Source organism: Conger conger, chromosome 6 (genome assembly GCF_963514075.1).
Source record: "Conger conger chromosome 6, fConCon1.1, whole genome shotgun sequence".
Lineage (NCBI taxonomy): Eukaryota > Metazoa > Chordata > Actinopteri > Anguilliformes > Congridae > Conger > Conger conger.
In genome coordinates, this window is record NC_083765.1 from 51,008,959 (window position 1) to 51,035,694 (window position 26,736).

The 26,736-nt window shown below is 39.5% G+C and overlaps 1 protein-coding gene across 1 annotated transcript; it reads right to left on the minus strand.

Annotated features, from left to right (window-relative positions):
- Positions 1-4,048: 4,048 nt before the first annotated feature.
- On the minus strand, positions 4,049-26,653 carry LOC133131585 (ATP-binding cassette sub-family C member 12-like). The gene is made up of 29 exons (XM_061246958.1): positions 26,612-26,653; positions 24,068-24,214; positions 23,835-23,982; positions 22,933-23,178; positions 21,830-22,003; positions 21,488-21,635; positions 21,152-21,240; positions 20,938-21,045; positions 20,503-20,733; positions 20,319-20,390; positions 18,639-18,763; positions 17,136-17,208; positions 16,716-16,919; positions 16,357-16,491; positions 16,053-16,149; positions 15,291-15,362; positions 14,696-14,785; positions 14,519-14,622; positions 12,424-12,609; positions 10,268-10,494; positions 8,963-9,100; positions 8,673-8,833; positions 8,316-8,402; positions 7,879-8,082; positions 7,115-7,274; positions 6,835-6,913; positions 5,788-5,901; positions 4,924-5,088; positions 4,049-4,518 (listed from the first exon to the last, which is right to left on the minus strand). Exons 2-29 carry the CDS (start codon positions 24,202-24,204, stop codon positions 4,420-4,422), a joined length of 3,873 nt encoding a protein of 1,290 aa, XP_061102942.1. The 5' UTR covers positions 24,205-24,214; positions 26,612-26,653; the 3' UTR covers positions 4,049-4,419.
- Positions 26,654-26,736: the final 83 nt, after the last annotated feature.

A 26,736-nucleotide genomic window follows, 5' to 3' on the forward strand; every position in this document is an offset into this window, starting at 1 on the left:
GATGAGCTCTTAAACTAAGAGCATTCAGTCGGGTCAAGCAGAGTTTAATTTAGTTCTTGGGTCGCATACTGTCATGGCCTTAGCTTAGATCATATTCTGCAACAAAAATATGTTACAAAATGAAAAATGAATACAATGTCTTATTTGCCTTAATTTAAGACTCAATTAAGGAGTATGAACTACTGTAAACATTTTAGGGTACAATGGATTGTAGTCTACTTATTAATCATCAATTGTCTTTAAGCATTTATTGGACAAAAAAAAAAAACCTGTTGCCAGGTTTGTGTTTCTAGGTGTAAAAACATCTCAACTGCTTCCCAGATGATATCTCAACACTCGAGTCGCTAGCACAAATGGTTATTGCAGCTGTTTTACTTACTGTGAAGATGCTATGAAGAACCATGTGCCAATTTACAAAAAATAATATTTTGCTTTTCTTTTCTCTCCAAACCACAACTTTCTCAGCTGCATTGTGAATAGATCACAGGTCCATAGCAAAGTCATAAAGCATCCCAGAGCATGCTTTATGTGCATAGGCCCTTGTCCAGTGGGGTGTGAACAGCTGATGACAAAGTAGATCAACAAGTATTTGACATATTATAGAACAGTGCTTTTCTGTGCTGCTCTGTCTGGAATTTTTATTTTCATCAAGAGTATGATATCACAGAGTTAATAATGACAGAGAAAGAAGGAGAAATCCCCACAGTATTTATGAAAAGATTAAGATAAAAGCAGAACTGAAAACAGTAAAATGGAATCAGGGATTATGGTTTGTTTTGAACACACAAGTCGTATTGTCTGTGAACACAATGATAAATCCTACAGTTTCCGTCACACTGACACACACCCACATTTATCTGGGCTTCTGTTGCGTGGGATTCACCCTGTCAGATTTTGGGATTAAATTAACAGATTCAGGGCAGTGTTCATCATTTTAAAAGCATAAAAAATACATTACTTTACACACATTCCTACAAATTACATTTCCTCATTTTTATGGGTGTGTGTGCACGCGTGCGTGTGTGTGTGTGTGTGTGTGTGTGTGTGTGTGTGTGTGTGTGTGTGTGTGTGTGTGTGTGTGTGTGTGTGTGTGTGTGTGTGTGTGTGTGTGTGTGTGTGTGTGTGTGTGTGTGTGTGTGTGTGTGTGTGTGTCGCTGGGGGACGGGGCATCAACATCAGAGGAAACCACCTGGTGCTGACCAGCTAACTGATGATTAACAATATGAGCTTTCATAATTTCAGTCTTAAGAGTTAAACTATTTGACAGGAAACTACTCAAGCAAAACTTAACAATTGTAGACAATTGTACTTTATCATTTTCATAAATATACTTCACAATTGCAATGTAGAATGCAATGAAAAATGGTGTTCTGCTGTGAACAAGTCATGTTATGGTGTGGAAGTTTTCATTGAGAATGTTAACTGATATTGGACAATTGGGCCAAAGCAATTGAGAAAAACTGACTCTTGTTAACATTACATTGCATTACATTATTGGCATTTGGCAGACGCTCTTATCCAGAGCGACGTACAACAAAGTGTATATCCATAACCAGGGATAAGTTCGCTGAAAGACCCTAGAGGGAAGTACAATTTGAACTGCTACCTGTACAACAAAGATAAGGACGAGGGCCAATTTTTTTTTTTTTTTTTTTTAAACAAGAAACAAACAAACAGAGCAAAAGTGACCAAAGTTAACTATCAAAACACTGCTTACCTAGCCAACTAAAAAATACTGATACACAAAGCAAGTCACAGAGACAACAATTAAGGTTCACAGGGAGGTAGGGAGGGATGGGGAGAGGTGCTGCTTGAAGAGGTGTGTCTTCAGCTTGCGTTTGAAGGTGGGGAGAGATTCTACAGTTCTGACCTCAACGGGGAGTTCGTTCCACCACCGTGGAGCCAGAACAGACAGCAGTCGTGAGCGTGAGGTGGAGGTTCGGAGAGGGGGAGGTGCCAAGCGGCCTGTGGAGGCTGAACGAAGAGGTCTGGCAGGGGTGTAGGGTCTGATGATTTTTTTGTAGATAAGCTGGGGAAGACCCCTTAACTGCTTGGAAGGCTAGCACCAATGTTTTGAATTTGATGCGAGTCATGACAGGCAGCCAGTGGAGGGTAGTAAGCAGGGGGGTGACGTGCGAGTATTTGGGAAGGTTGAAGACCAGACGAGCTGCTGCATTCTGGATAAGTTGGAGGGGTCTGATGGCGGTTGCTGGGAGGCCAGCCAAGAGGGAATTGCAGTAGTCCAGGCGGGACAGAACCATCGCTTGGACCAGGAGCTGGGTCGAGTAGGGGGTGAGAAAGGGGCGGATTCTCCGTATGTTGTATAGGAAGAACCTGCAAGACCGGGTCACCGCCGCAATGTTCTCGGAAAGGGACAGTCTGCTGTCCATCACCACGCCGAGGTTCCTTGCACTGGGTGACGGCGTGAGTGTGGTATCCCCGAGGGAAATGGAGACCGGGTTTAACATTGGCAAGAGGGCTGAATGTATTTTTTAATGTAAGGCAAGTTCTCAACCAAGGATTTTATTTTGAATGCTTATTTACCATGACCTATCAAGTATTCATTGAACATCCTGGTGTAAAAACTAAGGAAATTAATCACAAACCATGTTTAAGTGAAATGTTTGCATTTGCAGAAAGCCTCAAAAGACAGGAAATTAAATTGATCAGCCCTAATGCTAACAGCAGCCTGCTCTCCACATAGGTCTATCAGCACAGATCTTTGACAACATGCTACAGCCCTGTAGTTTATGGTCAATTACCTTTGGACAAATATGAACAATTATGTATAGGCCCATATACATACTGTTGCCTATATACTGCATCTGCTTCTACGCTTTTATCCAGGACGACATACAGTAGGCCTACAGTCCCGTATTTGGCTTTTTAAAAATACAGATGGTCTCAATGTCATTACCATCATCATCAATACACTTATAAAATGCATTTTTATAAAAATATATTTTTACATATGAATATGGCTCAGAAAAACAGAAGGGCACAGATATGAATTTTAAGAGTAGACTAAAGAATTTCTTTAAGCACAATAAGCAGTGTTTCCAGTACTTTATATGTGTAAAACAATTTATGTTTAACATACATTTCATCTTCTGCAATCACAAGATGATTTTTCAAGATGAATCCAAATCAAGTATTCACCCATACCTTGGTATAATTCATAATACCGTGTTCACTTAGCCTAAAATTCTTGTTTCGCTGACATTCTGAAGCAAAACCGGATTAGTCCATTTTAATGCGGGTTGAGGGGGTGTTAGGACCCAGCAAGACCACTCAGGTCTACAGGGAACTACTGCTATAATTAGCCATGTGTGTACCATAGGTTATAATTGGATTCATATATAATTATATTAGTATTCTGGGTATTCTAGCTGCCAACCGTGGTATGCTAGTTGAAAAATTGATGTACTCTTCAAGGGTTCAAGTTTTATCTATGTGACTGTGCTTTCCTCTCAGGTCTTCAATGCATTTGTCCCTGGCTCAGATTTGCACTTTATTGCACGCTGCTCTGCATAAGTGTGTTGGCTAAATGACTGTAATGTAATGTAATGTAATTAATCTAGACATACAGGTATATATACAGTACTGTGCAGAAGTCTTGTGTGTGTTAATATAAAAGAACACATTTGAAATCTCCAAATATTCATTTTCCAAAAGATTCAATTTTACAGAGACATTTTTGTATTTAATTTAAAGAAGTAACATATTACTGTAAGCAATTGACTACTTTTTACATAAAAACTTGATCAAGCCTGTCTGAGATCAGAAGCAAGGAGCCAACCAAAGTCTGCAGAAGAACTGTGGTGAGTTCTCCAACATGCTTGGAACAACCTCCCTGCTGCTTGTCTTACAGAACTGCAGGACAGCGTTGGCTATCTCAGAGAAGTGATGCAGTTTTAACACCGAAGGGTGGTCACAAAAGATATTGATTTGATTCAGTTTTTAACTATTCTACCAAATTACTCAATGTAATGTAAAATGTACAGTACGTTTATTTAGGACCTTTCATTGAATTATTTTTGAAAGAATCTTATCTGTACATAATGTTATACAGGTGCCTAAGACTTTTGCACAGTACTGTACATAGACATGAACTGAAATGACAGGTGAGAGTGCGGGGAACAGGTAATGAGACACAGGTGAAATGAATTAATAAATGAATGACAGGACTACGGAAAGAGAGAGAGGACACGACACACGAACACAGGACAAGAAACCGAAAACACTGAACAGAAAAAACACAGAGTATGACAATTTATGGATTTGATGTTTTTCAAGTGTTGAGGAACTTACGCACTTACAAGTCGCTTTGGATTAAAAGTGTCTGTTAAATGACTAAAATGTAAAATGAGTGACACTTGAGTTATTGACTTGACTTGCTTGGTCAGTCCCAGCCCCCACTCAGCTCCTCTCATGTCTTGTGTTGGCAGCTTCCAGAAGAGATGCGAACAAAGAACCAGGTCGTTTCATCAAAACCTCCATTTTGTCAAATTCTGCAATCTGCAAAATGAATGGACACAAAACATGGACACGGTGAAGCACATCTCCAATTAACACTTCAAAAAACTGTAAATCTATATATGAATTAGGGCTGGGTGATTTTTCTGTAGCCTATACTGGTATGAATGCACACAACTGTAGGCCTATTTGGTTTTGCATTACTGTCATCAATGGTATTTTATTGTTTTTTTTTTATTACATATTGCAACTGTATGATAAATAATTAGTGATATAGACTTAAGGAATGTAGTGAGGTCAGAACCCAGAGGTTGGGAATATCCAAGTTCCAAGTCTTGAACGCAGCATAAACTCGGACTACAGTTATTTGCCATGTGTATTCCTGAGATGGGGCAATATCCCAAATCTATATGAGTTAAGGGCCAATTGCTATGATAATCTGACTACCTTTCCGTTGTCCAGGATGAGGATCTTGTCATAGTCCAGGGCGGTGTTGACACGGTGGGTGATGCTCAACACGGTGCAGTCCCGGAACACCTCTCGGATCGTGCACTGAATCCGGGCGTCTGTCTCAGAGTCCGTCGAGGCAGTCGCTTCATCCAATACAATTATCTGAGAGAGGATATCGCATCCACATATTACCCAGAATAACACAGTGTAAATTAAATAGGTGGCACTTCCATGAAGTGGCTGTTCTGACATTACTTTCCAGTGTAAATAATGGAAGCGACAGCTCGTATGGACAACATGAGCAGTAGGAGAGAACCAAGATACAACCCAAATTAACCATTACTGTGTATGAGTGTGGGTATGCGGGCGGGGCCTGGAGGGACGCTGACACCAGGTGAGTGGAAGTGAGTCACATTCATGAATCAATTAATCATCAAGTAGAACGTAAGCAGTAATACTGACATTGAGGGCCATGTTTGAGTATACCTGTCATACATGCTTGTCCTTAATCATATTTCAGCCAACATTCATAAACGTATTAGCCTAATGAGACTTCAAATATATTTTTTTTCATTTAACTAGAAGATAATAGCTGCTTTTTAGCTTGCCAATTGAAACTGTTTTACCCCATTGGCAAATTTTGAAATTAGTGAAACTGTTTCTCCTCTTTTTTGCGTTATTTAGCAAAAAAGTCATAAAAATAAGATTTAAAGCCTAAATATGAATAAATCAAATTATCTTTTGGCTTTTGCAGTGTGCCGGCAAGCCAAACCAAATACAGTTCCACAAAGAACCATGAGATGCCAATGACACCGTTGAAGCTGGTGTTAAATAGATGCTTGATTACATGGCCTGTCTCACCTTTGTGTCTCTGAGAAGGGCTCTGGCCAGGCAGATCAACTGACGTTCGCCCACGGAGAAGTGTCCTCCGTTCTCTGTGAGAGCAAAGTCCAGCTTCTCAGGTAGTTTGGAAATCTATGTACAAAAAACACATCATTGCACACTTATTTGATCGTATCCACTGACACAGGCCTGTGACCTCATATTGAATAATTCCTCAGGAACTGGAACACTGCTGGTACAATTAGGGGGCCACGCACATGCAGTAGGAAGCCCATTTGTTCTTGCTTGTGGCCATAACATCACATAGCATGACATAATGAGGAGAACAGCATGCTACAGCTAACAAAGTACATCAAAGGACGTTTTCCATAGACCGTGGGATTTTTTCCGTAGATCAAGGGATGTTTTCCTTCAACTGAGGGGCGTTTTCCATAGAACAAGGGACTTTTTCCGTTTTTGATCTCTGCCTTGGTTTGGACTCCCTGTGTTTTTGGATCTAGTGTTTGTACTTTCGCTTGTTTGGTCTGTCTACCTGGTATTCAAACTCTTTTCTAATTACGTTCTGCTCATCCTGCATGCATCTGTCTGCCTGGATTATGACCATTGCCTGTTCCTGGATTACGTTTTGGATCAGCCTTCTTCATGTCATCCCTGAGTCTGCGCTTGGTTCTCCCGTCCGGCACGACCATATCGCGCATAGCCCGGTATATTTCAAGGTCGGTCTGAAGGTGTGGAAATTTGAATACCACCCAAGCCAAAATAATGTTATTATTTTTTACATTACAGTATTTTCTGTGCATATTTTTCAAGGGTGAAAATGAGTTAGTAAGGTCAGTAAGAATCAACAGACTTGGTTAGGGGGCAGCCTGTAACCTAGTGGCTAAGCTTCTTGCCTTAAAGTCTAATTTCCGAAAACGGCTGAAGCCGCAACTGTAAAACTGGATGGTCATTGGAAACTTAAATGTAAAATAATAACAACAACAACAGCCCCAGAAACTGAACTCTCGCCTTATATTTGATATAGGGAATTAAAGGTGTATAACTGAGGAGGGATAATTGACTCACTGTGTCTTTCATGTAAATCCTCCCCAGTGCTTGCCAGATCTCTTCGTCACTGCAGTTGTTAAATGGATCCAGATTAAATCTACAATGAAATAAGTATTTATGATAATCACTTAATTGTATTGAGACAAAACATTATTTTGTTGAATGGCTGCAAAGGTATCTAAGTTATCATGTAAACATTATATATATGCCTGCACAAAATTTCATATTACTTTCCTACATGGAAAATTTAAAATAAAGTTGAGTAAATTAACTAAATTAGGAATACATTGGTCATTACCTTACTGTACCAATGAATAACACTGGATCTTGGGGGATGACTGACATTTTGCTGCGTAGATCTTCCAGTCCAATCAGGCTGATGTCCACATTGTCAATGAGGATGCTTCCTCTAGCTGGCTCCACAAGCCGAAACAGAGCTAAGATAATAGAGGACTTGCCTGGGAATCATATCGTTAATTGTTAGGTGAAGCACCAGAGGTCAGCATTAAAATATAATTGATGTATAGCTAGGGTTCGATTTTTCCACAAGATAAGGCTAATTTCATAGAATTCAGTTGAGAGTAATGTGGCTAATGATAATAATAATAATTATAGCCATCGTTGTCAAATTCATACAATGCTTTTCATACAGTTTTACAGTTTGGTACAAAACAATTTCTGAAAAAAAGAAACAATGGAAGAAATTGGAAAATGGAAAAAATTCAAGAACAATACAAAGATACATTGACGCTCAAAAGACAACAAATCCATTATATTTCTGGAATGGTCACACACACACCATATGCCAAATAAACTGCTTGCCGACACAGCTAATTTGTGCTGAACTTAAATCTTTATTGAACTTGTGGAAAGTTACAGTGCAATGTGTCATTTTACAGCTATGTCAAGCTAGTACACTTGGACAATGGTAGTCCTTTTGTGATGGTTATTCTTCATTGAAGAAATAAGGTCAAATAGCTTCACCATCCTTTTAATTTAAATGTAATTTCCTGTGTCTGCCGAGATCAAAAATGTAGTACATTCCATTGACATCCAACTTACCAGAGCCTGTTGTTCCCATGATGCCAATTTTTTCCTTTGATGTAATTTTCAGGTTGAGTCCATCCAGCACGATGGGGGTGTTCTCCCTGTACCGCATCTGAAAATCATGGAAATGTATGGCACCAGACAGTGGCCAGCCATCTTGGATGTTGACATCCATGATCTTTCTGGGAGCTTCTGAGACACAATTCTGAGGGAAGCAAACTGTAGTGTCATTTTAAAGGAAAGCTGTGGCATGAACAATACATAACTTTTTATTATGTTTTATTTTTTATAATTTTATAATAATTTATATTAATTTTTATTGTTCTGGGAAAAAAACATATTTTGTATATAACACCTGGACTGTTCTCCAGCCAGATGGTTCTCTAAACATGCAGAATGACGTAGAAAAATAATTTATCATAATATTCATGTACCATATGATCTCATCTCACCATAGTATATTCCTGTAGCCTTTCTACTGATGTGAATGAACAGCGAAACAGCACATGCTTTTTCACATTCGAAGTCAGCAGCCCCAACTGTAGTCAAAAAGCAATGTTGCAATCAAAAACATCAACGTCAAATATATCTACAAGCACTGACTGAGGAGAAAGTATCATAAGGTATCATAATGATTACATGACTTTTAGAAATGTAAATGTGTTGTATAATATGTATTGTTGATATTATATAAAATCATGTATTTTCACACATACACATACACACACACAGACACACACGCACCCACACACACACACACACACACACACACACTATACATACCATCATTATGTATGAGAAAGCCAGACCTTTCATAGCTGGACTCATGGTGAGTGGGGCCAGCAGGATAGCCAGAGCCCCTGTCAGAGACACGATGGCGGTGACAAAATCCATCCTGAAGAACAGCCACCTCATTCCGCTTCGTAAGAGAAGTTGATATTTTGATTGCGTGTCACTCAAGTCCATGAACCTCAAATTGAATGAAAGAAAATAATTTATTGAGCTCCATATTTTGTTGACCTTTAAATCCATGGTGTACACAAACAAACAATACAGGTATTATTTACTGTAATCCTAGATTAATTTAAATATGTCTTACTTCTCAATGAAATGTTTATTCTTATTGTAGGCATTGATGAGGCCAAGTCCTTGAACACTTGATACTGTGAAGGAGATCCATGGAGATCTGCTCCTTTTCACCATCCTTGCAATATATCCATCAACTCCCAGGAAAACACTGAAAGAAATGACAGGTTTTGTGAATTTACATGCACAATAACAGGAATGTAATGAATGCACATAGCTTGACTGAACCTTGACCCACCATACATTATACTGTAAAGTGGAATACCCAATTAGAAGCTTTTTGGAACTCAATAACTGTGAACGTGAGGTTAAAACATACCAATTATAGATCACAGTTACCATTTATTATTGTTGCATCATTTCTTAACTATTATTCTCAGATATAATGAACAATTAAGCTAATAATCAAACCAGTGGCAATCAGGATCTCATAAAATATCACAATAATATCTTATTTCCAGCCACCCAGCATCTTTTTCTCTCCCTTTTCTTTATATTAAACATTGTTTCATAATGTCTTTCTCACATTGTGTTCCTTACCAATAGTGGTAGGAAAACTGCTACACCTTGTTCATAGTAATTCCATTTTTCTTTTATCAGTAAAGCATTTGACTCATTTTCATTTCATTCTGACATTTTTGCTCTCGGCAATGTCTCCGATTTCTAAGCTTCAAAATGGCTTTCCCCCAAAGACAGATCTCTGGTCTTCATGTTGGTTTATCACACAAATGCAGACTTCACAGGCAAAACCCAAGGCTAAAACCAAGAGGAGACGTTCAGAACTATTTATTTGTTAACCAATCAATCTAACAGGACACATCTGGACAACAAGAAACACCTGTCAGTAACATGTGCCAATACTTTTGCTCACCTAAAAACAAAAGGTGATATGTTCTAAGTTGCTTAACAAATCTAGATAAAAATACCATGAAATAAAAGTTGACATTTGTCATCTCACGTACATCTTTTGACCACAAACTGCATTGTCTTCAGTGTATAGTAAAAACAAAATAATTGACCTTGCGGTATATACTTTTGGAGGGGACTGTATATTTTATTACCTTATTTTCCATTAATAATAATGAAAAATGTCCCATAATGAATTTGTACCCCTGAAAAGGATTAAATGGTGAATGGTTGCCATTTGTACAGCGCCTTTATCCAAAGTGCTGTGCAATTGATGCTTCTCAGTCACCCATTCATACACACTCACACACCAACAGCGATTGGTGGGCTTGAACCGCCAACCCACCAACTGCCAGACAACTGCTCTTACCTCCTGAGCCAAAGCGGCCCCCTATGATTATGGCAGACTTACTGAAGAATGGTACTGAAGACGCCTGCCAGCAGGAGCACAGCGATGAGAAACCAGGGAAACACCAGGGTGATGGAGGTGAGCTGAAAGAATGTGTCCGTGTAACTCTGGACGACGTCGCTCATAACGAAGGGCGTGTTATAGTCGATTTCTTGTTGGTCCATGGAAAATCGGCTGATGGTCCTGCCGATGGGCGTGGTGTCAAAGAAGCTCATCGGACTGCGCAGGACCTGGAGAAAAGATTCAGATTAAGGTCTGGGCCTCGAGCAGACAGCAAAAACCCCAACCCTAACCCGACACGCTACAAGCCAGCTAAAGAAGAAGGATCCAATAGGTGCGCTACAACCAGGACAGTTTCAGTCACCCAGCCCCTTATTAGGAACATCCGTACTTTATTACACCTACTTATTCATGCGATTATCTAATCGGCCAATCATGTGGCAGCATTGCAATGCATACAATCATATCACGCAGATACGGGTAAGAAGCTTCAGTTAATGTTCACATGAACCATTAGAATGGGGAAAAAATGTGATCTAAGTGACTTTGACCGTGGAATGATTGTTGGTGGCGGTCAGGGTGGTTTGAGTATCTCAGAAACTGCCGATCCCCTGGGATTTTCACGCACACTAGTCTCCAGAGAATCGCAAAAAAAACAAAAGAAAATCCATGAGACGTCAGAGGAGAATGGGCAGACTGGTCAAAGCTGACAGGAAGGTGACAGTAATGCAAGTAACCACACATTACAACAGTGGTATGCAGAAGAGCATCTCTGAACACACAACACGTCAAACCTCTGAAGTGGATAGGCCCCAGCAGAAGAAGTCTCAGAAATAAGTCTAATAAATGCCTAATAAAGTGCTCACTGACTAGATTATATGAGACTCTATTATGTGAGATAACATCACTGGGAATAGCCCGAAATAAGAGATGGTGGAGCACACTAAGCTCAGAGAACTCTGTTTAATGGACAGGGGAGACTGACATTTCAACGTCAAAAAATGTCATCCTCAGAGTCAAAAACAGAAACAAGGGCTGTAATTCGCACAAAAAGCTACACAAAGATACACATTCTGGATACACAGGCATTCTGGATACACAGCGGGCTCTAGCATTATTGGCACCAAAATATATTCACAAAAAGTGCTGTAAATGAAAATTAATTATACAGTAAATGACATAAGCTTTATTTTCAAACGTGTAAAGTTATGCGCTTTATTTATGATTCAATGGAATCAACCAAAGTCTTAAATTTTTCAAATAAAAAAAATATTTCCCCCAAAATTTTGCTGCCCCTGGTTTAATACTTTGTGTAAACACCCCTAGCAAAGATGACAGCCAAAGTCTTTTCCTACAACTTATGACCATTCCTCCATGCAGAACTTTTGAGAATCATTGATATCCTTGGGATACCCTGCTCGTCAGTCCAGGCCACAGGTTTTTAATGGGATTTAAGTCTGGAGACTGAGATGGTTGTTGTTTTTAATTAACCATTTCTATGTGGATTTTGATGTATGCTTGGAGTCATGGTCCTGCTTGACTATCTACCTACGACCAAGACAGCTTCCTAGATTTGATTTTTTGCCAAGATTTCCAGGTACTTTGTTGAATTCATTGTGTCATTGATCTTAAATCAACTGGTAACAAGACACCTCCAAAACATCAATGACCCATGGCCATATTTGACAGTGGGTATGTGGTGCTTCTCCTTGAAGGCATTCAATTTTGCCACCAAACATGCCGATGGTGTGTATGCCCAAAATGGTCTCATTTGACAAAAGCACTCTTTTCCAGTGATAACTCAAACTCAAGATGCTTGGTTTTGTTTATGGTGCTCAGTATCCTTCCAAAGTTGCTGGTATGGAGGTGCTTGAAATTGTTAGTCAAGGTCGGTGGTTCTAATCCCGGTGTAGCCACAATAAGATCCGCACAGCTGTTGGGCCCTTGAGCAAGGCCCTTAACCCTGCACTGCTCCAGGGGAGGATTGTCTCCTGCTTAGTCTAATCAACTGTACGTCGCTCTGGATAAGAGGGTCTGCCAAATGCCAATAATGTAAATGTAATGTAATGCTGTAATTCAAGCATGTCAATGAGTCTTAACAAAGGGAACGAAATTCCCCATTTCTGTCGGCCTATTTTGTGTCAGTCACAACATCTTACCTGTTTAAGCATGTTTTCATGGATGGTAGAAGAGGCACGCAGAGTGAATTTGGTGAAAGCATACCCATTGATGACACCGACCACAATCATTACCAACATGGCCATGCCATACATCAGCTGGTAGAAGTGAAGATCTGGATTCTCTGAAATATTCCCATCCGCCGTGTGGTTTGAGCAGTTTCCCTGCTGTTGAGTGAAACCATTACATTACAGTACTGTGCAAGTTTTAGACAGGTGTGAAAAACTGCTGTAAAATAAGAATGCTTTCAAACATAGAAATGTTAATTGTTTAGTTTTTAATGCGTGAACAGAAGAAAAATCTAAATCAAATGAATATTTGGTGTGACCACCCTTTGCCTTCAAAACAGCATCAATTCCTCTAGGTATACAGTTTTTGAAGGAACTCAGCAATTACGTTGTTCCAAACATCTTGGAGAACTAGCCACAGTCCTTCTGTGGATTTAGGCAGCCTCGACTCGATGATGTTGAGATCAGGGCTCTGTGGGGGCCATACCATCACTTCCAGGACTCCTTGTTCCTTGTTACGCTAAAGATAGCTGTTAATGACATTGGCTGTATGTTTGCCGTTATTGTCCTGCTGCAGAAAAAATTTGGGGCCAATCAGATGCCTCCCTGATGGTATTGCATGATGGATAAGTATCTGCATTGTACTTCTGTTCTGTATCTGTACTTCTCAGCATTGAGGAGACCATTAATTCTGACCAAATCCCCAACTCCATTTGCAGAAATGGAGGAACCTCCACCATGGTTCACTGTTGCCTGTAGACACTCATTCTTGTACCGCTCTCCAGCCCTTTGGCAAACAAACTGCCTTCTGCTACAGCCAAATATTTAATATTTTGACTCATGAGTCCAGAGAACCCGCTGCCATTTTCCTGCACCCCAGTTCCTGTGTTTTCATGCGTAGTTGAATATCTTGGCCTTGTTTCCACATCGGAGGTATGGCTTTTCAGCCGCAATTCTTCCATGAAGACCACTTCTGACCAGACTTCTCTGCACAGTAGATGGGTGTACCTGGGTCCCACTGGTTTCTGCCAATTCTGAGCTTATGGCCCTGCTGGACATCTTCCAACTACGAGGGGAAGTAAGCATGATGTGTCGTTCATCTGCTGCACTAAGTTTCCTTGGCTGACCACTGTGTCTACGGTCCTCAACATTGCCTGTTTCTTTGTGCGTCTTCAACAGAGCTTGGACAGCACATCTGGAAACCCCTGTCTACCTTGCTGATGCAGTATAACTACCTTGTTGCTGTGCTCAGTCTTGCCATGGTGTATGATTTCTGACATTAAACTTCTTCAGCAACCTCACCTTGGAAGCAGAGTTTGGCTGTTCCTCACCCAGTTTTAACCCTCCTACACAGCTGTTTCTGTTTCAGCTAATTATTGTGTTTCAACCTACACATTCTACATAAATTGATGATCATTAGCTGCTGTTTGGTATAATTGGTTAATCACACACTTGACTATATGCCTACAAAATCCCTGACTTTGTGCAAGTGTACCTAGACAGAATTGATGTTGGTTTGAAGGCAAAGGGTGGTCACACCAAATATTAATTAGATTTAGATGTTTGTTCTGTTCACTCACTTTGCATTTTGTTAATTGATACAAATAAACTTATATTTTTGAAGGCATTCTTACTTTACAGCATTTTTTCACACCAGTCTAAAACGTTTGCACAGTACTGTATGTCTTGTGGGTTATGACATAGTATAGTTTTGACACATGTCACTACAAGTGTGAGCCATGCTGGTAGTTTAACTAGTATAATTTTCATGGTATTCATAAAGTACAATATGAATTGCGAAAACAAACTGAATTACATGCAGGTATGACAATAAGACCTGAAATGTGCTTTTTGTATGCTTGTTTTGTTCAATACATTTGCATACATTATAAATACACCTAATACATCCATAAGAAATTGTGGGCTAATGTTTGAGCTTTTCAAGATGACGACTAATTGTAAGTAAAAAAATGAATTTTACTGACACACCGAGCACACACAGAGACAAATTCCAATCAATGATTCATTGAAATGGTAATAAATGATTGAATCTTGAATCTTGTTTTACCCCACTTCCTTGATTGAGCCAATGACCCAGCCACCAACTGCAGAAATGTCTCGTTCCAACATTCAGAATGAACATCAGTGCAATCATGAATGCCCACAGGTACCCTGTGGAAAATATGCAAGTGTGAATTCACTGAAAAAGACATACGATGTCGCAGCATTTTTAGGTATGACTTACCTCCAGCAGCCCTGCAGTACTGGTGGTAGGTTCTCCAAGGTATTGAGCCTTCCTTGATGTGCTCTTGTTTAACCCGATGCTCCTTTGATTCTGAGAATTTAAATTATTTACTTTATGACTCCGTAAAATTTCATAGAGTTTCTATGCAACCGCGACGTGACTTAAGACCAGGTTTTGGTTGGTCATAACGCAAAGACATTCAGCTGCATCAAAATAGAAATATGCAATTGCCATTACTGCACCTCATTTAAAGAGCAACCCTCCCAAATGGGTGCTTTTGTTATTTTAACAGTCAAGGCGCTGGAGGCATTAACTACCTATATACACCTGATACAGGACAGAAACCATGTTGCCGTTAAAAAAAACAAGACTATTCTGTGTAAGAAAAGGTGATCACAAGTCAATAGCTCTGTGGTGAAAGAGGAGTGGGTATTCTGCTCTAATGCTGATAGTCATGACTATTACCTTCACCTGGAAAGCTGCATGTAAATTTTCAGTGCAAACAAACATACAATATTTTGCTGATAGAAGCGTGTTGCTATTTACACATTTGAAATGCTAGAGAAAACAATGAATAGATGAAGGGGAAACATACCTATGTTGTCATGTGTATATGTCACTTGGTCTTTTCCATCTTGTGAGTGTATCTCATCCGACATTGTGAATGCTGCAGCAGAGAACATCGGTTATATTTTGAAGATGACTGTTAAAAAATGTTCCTGCCCACAGAATACCCAATCATACTGCAACACTTCATTGCAACCTATGTTGTCAATTTGGAACTGCAGGCAAGCACGTTAACCCCTGCTTCTTTCCCTGCTGAAGTGAGCCGGGGAAAGATTTGATTTGATTTTGATTTGATTTGAAAATGGAGGTGCCCAACTCATCAGTGGGTTCACTGGCATGTGATGTGACACACTGCCATTCTGGCCAACTGTGGCCTGCAGTCTTGCAGGGTGCTGTGCAGTGGGCTTTCAGTGGGCCAGAATGACAGTTAGCGTTGTATGTTTTGGGAGAGAGTGCATGCTTGTCTGCAGTTCCGAAAAACAATTTGTCTATGAAGTTTACTAAGAATACTCGGGGCGACATTGGCTCAGGCAGTAAGAGCAGTCGTCTGGCAGTTGGAGGGTTGCCGGCTTGATCCCGCCATGGCTGTGTCGAAGTGTCCCTGAGCAAGACACTTAACACCCAAATGCTCCTGACGAGCTGGTTGGTGCCTCACATGGCAGCCAATCATTGTTGGTGTGTGAGTGTGAGTGTGTGTATGAATGGGTGAATGAGAAGCATCAATTGTACAGTGCTTTGGGTAAAGGCGCTATATAAATGCCAACCATTTACTATTTACAAGATTACTAACCTGGATTGATTATTCCTTTGGCTCTTTGCGTATTAGAGCCTTGTATTTTCAGTTCATTTGCTTTTATTTGTGATTTGTTGTCCTTTTCATTTTTAGCCTTCAAATAGATTAATTGCATGTTGGTAATAAAAGTCAACATTTCTCAATCCCACAAGTCCTAGTCAAGGCTATCACACCAACAAGATGATTTTAACAATTCCCCAAATAAATCTTAATACAGTTCAACAGCATAAAGAACAGTGGAAAAATAATCTACTTTTACTGTAAGTATAGTGTCATAAATGTTCAATGATCAATATCTTACGCGTGACAGCTCCAGCTTGTAGTTATTAAAAAGGTCTGCGTATTGGCTGTTGGATTCCACTAAAGATGTATGGGTTCCCATTCCTTGGATTTCCCCACTTTCGAGTAACATAACTTCATCACAGGATTCAAGGAACTACAGAACATAAGGAAATGAGTTAAGCCCTACTGTTAACTGCAGTTAACAGACTCCAACATGATTACATGCAAATTATGTTGAAACATTTTCCCCAAAATTGAACATTAAGCTTGCCGCATTGCAGTAGCCTAAAGGTTAAATTAAAACTTTTAAAATGATTTGCCTTTCCATCAATAGTTGAGGCCAAAACAATGTTATGATACCGGAAGTTGATGACTGACCTGGAGTTGATGACTGACCAGAACAACAGACTTCCCCCTCAGCTCCTTCTTGATGCACTCCTCAAAGATATGTTTCCCAACATGGGCATCAACGGCTGAAAGAGGGTCGTCTAGGAGGAAGATGTCTTTGTTGGAGTACACGGCCCGGGCCAGGCTGATCCTCTGTTTCTGCCCACCAGAGAGATTTGCACCTCTTTCCCCAATCTTCAGGTCAAAATAAGGATGAGATGCTAAGATTCAATAACACACTGATATATCGGCTCTACTGTGAATAATGGTATGTCATTCAACATATCAACAGCTTTCTGTATTAAAAATGCACGGCACATCTTTGTAAAAAGATATTCTGCAGCACAAATGAATGGTAAATAATCAATGAAACATATTTTTTAATTTTTTTAACATATTTTTTTCCCTTACCTCTGTCATATCACCATCTGGTAAAATGTCCAAGTCAGGCTGAAGACTGCAGACCAAAATGGCTTTGTCATACCTTTGAAAATAAAATTAAAAAACACTTTGAAAAAGTACAAAAATTAAATATAGCTGCAAGCAGAGACATCAGGGTTACCCGTAGCATACTGGAGGGAGCTTTGCCTACGGTGAATACATGTGTGTTTTTGCCCAATGTCAAGTGTCTATTTATAATAAAGTGATCGTTAGTATAGTTAGCTAGTTCGGGAGGAAGATGGCTACGGTAAGGAAGTGAGCTATTGAGGCAAAACAGAATCTCTAGAGAAGACGGACCACTAGAAAAGGGAGCCAAGCTGTCAAAAACGGATGGCTTTTTTTATGCAGACGCAAATCCATGACAAAACGTCTGATGACATCTAATGATATCTACACTCAACTGCTCGTCTGTATGAGCACGTTACAGCAGCCTATATCAATGACATCAACACTTAACTGCTGTCACTCCGGACCCAGAATCGCTCAACACACCTCAGGCTGTGAACCTGTTTATAATGGAACTTATGAGGGTGAGGTGTGGAGCTATGAAAAAGTAAACAAAAGTGATTTCCAATGTGTTACTGTGCTCTAGCCTAATACAACCTAGCTAATATAGCTAATTTGAGGACAATGTGAGCCACCTTGCTACATGCTACTAATGCAGATCACTTTCAAGCTACACAACTAGCCTATGAGTAGGGTGAATTGAGGATGTGTTTTGTATAACGGAAATCTTTCTGATCTTGAAAATTGCTTTGGCCAGAAAAGAAAAGGGCTGTACGGTTAGGCTGCGTTTTATGGTCCCCACATTATAGCTAGCAATCTTGGGGATTATACTGTATGTTTTTCATCATGTCTGGCATCTGGTGTGCAATACCAAATACCCATTTCATACCCATTGATAGCTGCCAGCTGTTAAAGCGCATCTGGTGAGATTGCAGCCTTAAAGGCATACTATGCAGGATTTTCACCTTGAAAATATAATTTTAAAAACTTGCTCAGTCATTACTGATACACTGGCAACCTGTGTTTGTGTTCAGATCTGCCTCAATACCTTGTTTGCCTACTTGTATTGGCTATTTTAAGATCTGTTCCGAGTGTTTCTGGGAGTGGGCAATTTTTCTTTCTGTGCTATAACTGAAAAGTATGTGTACAATACACTGAACTCAAAAGGTCCAATAGAAGGAGGACTTCAGAGGCGATGGCAAAGAAAGCCTAAGAGATAGTGGTTATGAATTCATTTGTAAACATGAGGTACAGACGATGCATTTCCTGAAATTAACATAAATAATATAAATACCAGCAGCCACAAATATCTTGGGATGTAGGGCAGGCAAAAATCTGTTCATTTTAATTAATTCTTTCATTTGCTTTCAGATTAGGAAAATGAAGAACATCTTTTTAAGTGAAAGCAAAGCTTAATCAAATATAATGATCTAGCTACTTCTTTTAATTGGCCCATGAAAACAATACCTGGTTTGGTCAAACTCCTCTTTCATGAGAATGTTATCCCTCACAGTTCCACTGAAGATCCATGCTTGCTGGGATACATAAGCAAATGTTCCATTAGCTGACACAGATCCACTCAGCAGGTGCATCTAGAGGGAGTGAAATTTATATTAAGACTGTGACCTAGAATACAACATGATGACTGGATCATTGTGACCGGTCCTACGGGTACAAATAAAGTAACTTGTGTGGCAATACTGTCAATTACATTCTTCATGAGATTAAATTTGAATGTGATGTTGAAGTGAATCAGATTCAAACATAAAGTTACTGACACAACAACGACATAAAGGGTGCATGCAAAAACATTTTTGGGGGGCATTTGCTCAAAATAAAAAGAGCATTACACAAAATTATAATGATACAAAAATAAATTTTGCAGCCAAACTCTCAAGGGGAATCCTGAGGATACTCGTTACTGCAAATATCTAATGAGCCAAGTGTGTGGCAGCAATGTGCAAATGCATGCAGACATGGTCAAAAGTTGAGTCATTATTGATTTTCAGTGCCAGACATTTTCACACACAATGAACGAGTTGACAGAGAATGGTGTGAAAAACAAAAAAAAACATCCAGTGAGCAGCAGTTCTGGGGCCAATGAGAGAGGTCAGAGGAGAATGGACAGACTGCTTCCAGCTGACAGGAAGGCCACAGTAATAACCACACGTTACAGCAGTGGTCTGCAGAAGAGCATCTCTGAACACAGGGCGGATGGGGCTACAGCAGCAGAAGTAAATACCCAATAAAGTGCTCACTGGGTGTATGTTAGTGTCCATCAGTGCACATACCAGTTCCCTATGAACCGCACTATTAACTTCAAAATGTTCTCTTGTTGGCATCAGAATCAGGCGGGTCCAGCCCCAAATTAAAAGAGATAGTGGATAATAATTATTTGTTATATTATTGCACACAATTTCCATACAGTAGTCTCTACAGTGCACCCTCACATATTGTGGAGGAACAGATGATCGGGCTGACCCAATCAAAGCAGCAGAATGCCCCTTCAGTATCGTCTCAGAGCCCGTGACCGTGATTCCGAGGCGCCTGGGGCGCTGTTGTACACAGTGATCCTTCCAACCCCTGCCGGGTCCCTCCCTCAGAGCGGCGAGCCAATTATGCCTCTCCCCGAGAGCTGGCCAAACTCCAGGAATCAAACCCCGGGCCTCGGTGTGCAACTGCAGTGAACTGAACGAACTGCAACAGCAAGGTTCACTGCATCTTAGCCTGTTGCACCAGCACTTCTCTTATATGCAGTACATTTTTAATTAAAAATAAAAATAAAATTAGGTTCCGAACTGAGCTACTACTAGTGCTAAGAGCATGTTTAAATGTATTTGCTGAACAAACTCTCAGAAAGTTAACATGACTTAGCTTCAATGTATTTGCAGTGGTTCCCAGTGGTCAAGGATGATACTGGGTGGTGGATGCTAAGCATAACCTATATGCAATAACTGTATGTTGGTTCTCTGAGGTTGGAGCAATACATACTGATTTCACCCAATGTTATAGAAAATTGCCTATTTCTCCTTTTAAAAAAGCATAGGTATGGGTAAACAATTTCCATTGTTTCAGAGAGTACCTTGTATTAGAATCAAGTAGTGTATCGGTGTATCTCTAAATAATGTTAAATAAATGGAATCATACTTGTTTCAAAATGCTTGATAATAACAAAGTTTTTCCACTTCCTGTTTTTCCACAAATTCCAAGCATGCTTCCCTAAAAAGGAAAGGATAAGATAATGAGAAAAGATAATAAGAAGGCAGAGCAAATGCAAATCGTCCCCTGGACCGTTTCCAGAGAGCACCCTCAGTAACATCTGTCCATGCACCATGGGCAGCGTGAAGCTGATGTTCCTCAGGCCCAGTTTTAGGTCAGTGTCATCAGGGGTGGGATTTCCAGTCTGGTTCTGTTGGTTTATCGTCCGATGCTTCAGTTTGTTGATCCGTTGGCTGTTTTTAGGCTTGTCCCACGAAAAATAGGCCTCTTTCAAAACCAGAGCATGGGGGGACTCTGGGAGCATTTTGAGATAAGTTTCCGTATTTTCAATGATGAGGACGGTCTAAAACAAAAATAAATGTGTATACAGTGTATCCCGTGTAACAGGGTGACCACTTAAAAGTTCCTAAATGCCTAATTTTTTGTTAAAATTTCATAAATCTTAAGGCTTACAGCAACAATCCTCGTTCCTCCGACTAATAATGATGAATCTAAACACAAAATTACATTAGACCTACCTTTAACTGGGATAAGGATGCTTACCTACCTTTAACCGGGATAAGGACGCTTTTGCTTCAGCCAGCTGCTTGATTCCAGCATCAAAGCGGGCACCAACCTTCACAATGCAATTCAACATGGTGCTGACCGTAAAGGCCTGAAAAATACCCAACAAAACAAAATATTCAAAACCTAAAGGAAGCAGTGCCGCTCTCAACACAATGACGCATTAACACGGTGAAATAAAAGGCTGATAGACTCACGGACGAGGTGCTTAAAGGAAGCTTCAAAGACGTGTGGGTGATGAGGGTGATAACAGTAGCAACAGTAGGAAGGAGGGATGTCAGGATTCCTTTACAGACCAGGACATTGATAACCTTTTTCAGGAAGGTTTCTTCATTCCTCCTTAAATCTGAGAACGTTGTTCTTATGAGTAACATTGGAATAATTATATGAGGCCAATACAAGGAATAATTTACTTAGTGGTTAGGGCGAAACAAATATTTTAAATTCATCCCACATGCTCAATGTGTGAATTTTGTGAAGACATTTCTAGAATATTTCAGGAATCAAAGTAGTCACACAATTGCTCCACGTACCTCTGATTTTCCTCTCAAATGGCAGTTCCCATGTGTACATTTTGATGAACTTGATGCTGGCAAGAACCTCATTTATTCTGCAAATGCGACTGTCAGCAACAGCCTTGAGTTTCTTTCTCAATACGATGACCCATTTCGTCACTGCAAACTTTTCTCGTAACAAAATCAAACAGAGCATGAATTACAAATGTAAAAAAAAACAAAAAAAACATAAAACATACCTCAAAACCATACCAAGGTAAATGAAATTGTAAAACTTTCATCATCTGTAAGTGTAGGCAGAAATGTGAACGTACGTTAATTTGAGGATTTACATTGAAATGAGTTAAACAGAAGACAAACCTGTATAAATGCATAAACAAGATACACAAGAATGGTGGAGAGGCTGGCATATCCCAGAATGCAGTAGATGTATATAATGCACAAGATCATCAGGACAGGCTGAAGGAGGATGTAAGGAAAACTAATGACGGAAGCAAACATCTGACTTGTGTCATCTGTGGCTGTATTGATCACCTATGAGAAAGCACAGACAATTATATAATTTTTTTTTTTTTTTTTTTCATCATAGCAAAATGGCATTTTGACACAATTAAAAAAATAAGAGAACTGGAAAAATTTTAATAAATTGCCTATGTCTACGTAACATCTGAGTTAGAAACACAAGATCTTAAAGTGTGGGATAGGACTATTGCACTTAAATATGAGGAGCCTAATCCCAAAGTTGGGACTTTTTTCATGTTTTGATTCATTAGATTTCCTCAGATTTTTTCATAATTTCTGAAACCTGGCTTAGATGAAATCTGAAATTCAGACAAATCCATAGATGGATATGATTTATTTAGGTCTAAAGGAGGGGGAATAGATTTTTGCCTGCCTTGCCTTTCCTGTAGCATCACCAAGCGCTGCGATCTGCCCGCTCCCCCTCCATTTGCTTAGCAATTGGGCTCATTTCAATCGCTTATTGTTCTTCACTTCTTTCCTTTCTAGTGATGGGAATGTTCGATCATTTGGGTGAGCCGGATCTTTTGGCTCCGCTCATTCAAAAGATTTGTTCATTTGGCTCACTCGTTTGTTCACTTGTACTCCCGGAAAGTACGCGCATGAATCTCATGTTACTCCCAAGAGTGCCATATGGCACTTTCAACCTTTTACCTTTTCAACCAATCAAAATGACTGCTATACTATTGTTTTGAGGACTTATTAAATCCCTACTAAATTTCCTAAACTTTCTCAACCAAAGCCAAAACTCCTTGGGATTTGGATGGAACCCCTTCATATTGGGACTGAAAGGCTTAATGGCAATTAATGATATGTTGATGGTTTCTTAATTAGGTTGCTGTGGTACTGATTACTTTGTATTGTTACCTAACCTTATGTAGATTTTTGGACTTCACTCTGGATTATAACAACTGCTAAAATGCCTAAAGGCAAATGTAGTTTACCTTTCCCACAGAGAGGACGTTGAGGACCCTGTCACTGCTGAGAGACATGATCTTCTCGAAGGCAATTGAAGATAATCCACCCTTGATTCTGACAGCTGTTCGAAAATGTATTCCCCATAATAGATTAAATAAAAAGGATTGGCAAATTTCTGATGTAAACATGGCTAAGCAGAGGAAGATTCCATAATTAAGCGTGGATGCTTCAGGATTTTCCACATGGCTCAGAAGGGCATAGACCAGAACTGCCTGTGAACAGAGAGCATGCAACATTAGCTCCTTCTGTCCCAAGATGTTTACATACACCAAGATACTATGCACACAATACCATCATATACACTCAGCGAGCACTTTATTACGTATTTATTAGACTTCTATGTTTTATGTCTGACTTGAAACTTGTGTTATTCTAGTTATTTACAGTACTTTGAATAGATATTTGGTTGATGTGTAGTGGATAAATCCCTCTGCGAAAATGTATGGCTATTTAAAAATATTGTTAACCAATCAATCTAACAGGACACACCTGTCAGATACAAGTTTCAATAATTTCGCTCACCTAAAAATTGGGTGGTTTCATACAACAGTTCTGTTTTTTGCTTATTTTAGCTTGTGTTGAAGCCCATTAGTTTCTATTTATTTGTATGGCAAAGGGACAAACTGCCATCCACTCAACCAGAGAGTATTTTTGTTCAGGTAAACCATTTCCCCATTGAACGGTTATGTTGGAGACCAATCCACAAAAAAACATTAGGTGGTTACACACAGGCAGGGAACCTGGGGGGGGGGGGCCTTCAGTGAGCCTTTCCCTTTTAGAAGTGAGACCATCACAGCACACATCCCCGATGTTGAAAAAGCCCACCCAGACAGCACCAAGGAGGTTTTCATGCAAACAAAAATTATACCTTTCCCAGGAAAAATATGACTGTGTACAGGATGCAAATCAAGAGGGCAAAAATCAGCCTTGTTTTCATAAAATGAAAGATCACTCGTTCCAAAGAAGCCTTCTGAAAACCTTCTCTGGCAACCTCCTCTTCCCAAAGCCTCTGCAACCTGGGATATCACAACGTTATCAGAAGCTATCTATTTAAAACAAATATTTTCTGAAATATAATACATAAAAAAACATATTTGATACCTTTTACCGTTTGTTGCGGCACTGTCCTGGGGTGGCAAAGACAAAGCACCTATGTCAAGCTTGTTTTTGTAAACCTTCCACAGGATAGGAGTCATCCACGAGAAGGAGACCAAGGAGAAAAAACCAGTACTATCCATAAGGTTGGACCTTAAAAATAAACAAAAATAAAAATGATAATTAAATACCAAAATTTAATATAACATCACTCCATACAGTTACAAGATGTAAAGACCCCAAAGATCCAAGAATACAAATAATGCGCTCTTGTTGCAATTATTATATAATATATAATAATATAAAAGAATATCTTGGCACAATATCCTGAAATGAATTGGCCCTTGCACCTCTTGGCCTATTAAAGAATGTGTGTCAGGTGTTGGGCTATAATTTGGTTGCATCTCAGTTTAATATATTTAATATATCAGTTTAATATATATATATTTAATATTTTTTAAATTAACATAAACTCACATTGTTTCAAACAGAACACTGGAAAGGGGGCGTTTCCTTTAGAAGTTAACGTCTGTTCAGTGGTTGTTCTTCTCCTGAGGAATGTGGTTTATGATTGATGTGAATTGGACCAATAAGTACAGAGAAAACAACAAATAACTGCACAACATCCCGTTCTGTGTCCGGAAGACCGTGTGAGCTCACAAAGGTCCAAACATGACCGTATAAGCCTGCCCGGTTCTTTCATTAGCAACAGCTTCCCCATCACAATGTCACAGTGGAGCACTATTACTATGCCACTGTATGCTGAAATGGATCGTGTATGTGACTCGTACCAAGTTTTCATGAAAACAGAAGGAATTATACTTTACACACACACACACAAACACACACACACACACACAAACCAAAGCTGATCTGGAAGTAATTTTTTACTTATTCGTAATGAAAGTTGCACTGTTTGGAACACAGTGAGTTTACGTTGCATGGAAAGACCATACTATACCATGAAAATGGTTTCACTACTTTGCCTACGTCTCAAAAGGTTAAGTATTTAGTTACTTCCATATTAAATTAAATCAAGTCACAATTCATTAGCCTACAACCGTAGTTTACAATCTGATTGCCATGTAGCCTTCTGCAACACCAGAATACAATCATAAATAAAAAATGTCCAGGGATATCAGATTTCTTACCACGGACTAGAAGTGGGATATAATTCCTCTGCCAACAAGAAGTGTTTCCCAGTGGTGCATTCTGTTGTCTGCTTGATTCTGTGAAATTCTCAGAGCCCATTCCTTTTTGACATAACGTAGACTCCGGTCAAACCAGTTAACTTTGAAACCTGTATATCTGCCAATCCTTATGGTGTTGCCTGAGGCGACTTCAAAACTTCCAAACTACCAAACACTGATAAATTCATCATGAATCTTGTGTAGCCTATTGAATACCATTGCAGGGATTCTATAATGGACACACCGGTCAAACCAATTCAACTTTGAAACCGTTTATCTGCCAATCCTTATAGTGTTGCCTGAGGCTACTTCCAAACAGTAATAAATTCATCATGAATCTTATGTGGCCTATCAAATCCATTGCAGGGTTTTCTAACCTCAATGGCATAGTGTTATCCTCAGTGACTTAGGCCTACTATTATCCCTTGGGTTGCTTTTCATCACTTGAGGAATATTTATAAAATTTGGAAAATACTGTTCTTACATGATGTATAAATGCTAGTCCATGCTTCTTCTTTTTTTTACCTCAAGATTAGATTACAGTAATGCTCTTTTGGCTGGATGTGCAAATCCCTCTCTGAAAGGGCTCCAGCTAATTTAAAATTCAGCAGCTCGTATTCTCACTAGAACAAAGAGATTTCAGCACATCAGTCCAGCGTTAGTTTCACTTCACTGGTTGGCAGTTGCCTGCAGGGTGCAGGCCTGTTATTCCTAGAACAGCTAAAAGTACCATAGGTGGCAGGGCCTTTTCTCTGTAAAGCTGCTTTGTGACAAAACCACTTAGTAAAAAGTGCTGAAATAAAAAGGTATTGATTGATTGATTACTGTTAGCTTACCTTAACACTATTATCCACTCATAATATGAAACACCTTAAATGGTATTATAATATTCTGTGAGCATTTCAGTGACAATCATTATTATTACATACTTTTGACCAATAGTGCATATATATTCATCAGTTATATACAGTACTCAACTGTAATGTAATACTAATTTCTTGAATCTCTCAATTCTTAGAGCCTCCACAGATGTCAACCCGAAAATAAATACCCAGATATATAATTACGTTACATATTGTGTGAGTTTCTTTTGTTACCTCACCCAGTAACACTTTAATGAATCGCTATTGTACCCGACGAGAGTGGCCCTGACTGAAATGGAGACACCCTTTTGAATTTTGAATAGGTATTCTCTTTAAAAAAAAAAAAATTATTTTTATTTTAAAAGCCAACGCCCTGGAATGAGTTGAAAAATATTATTTGTTATTGCATTTTATTTTTATTTTTGTAATTGAGCGAAACAGAGGTGGAAAAGGGTCACACTAACCACAACACCAAATCTACTGGGATCCAGAGCTACCTTTTCAGTATGCCGAGACGTAGTCCGTCGAACTAAGGCTCCAGGGGTCGGCAACCCTGGTCCTGGAGAGCCGCATGGTGTGCTGGCTTTCGTTGTTGGTTGGCATTAATTGATCAATGAAAGCC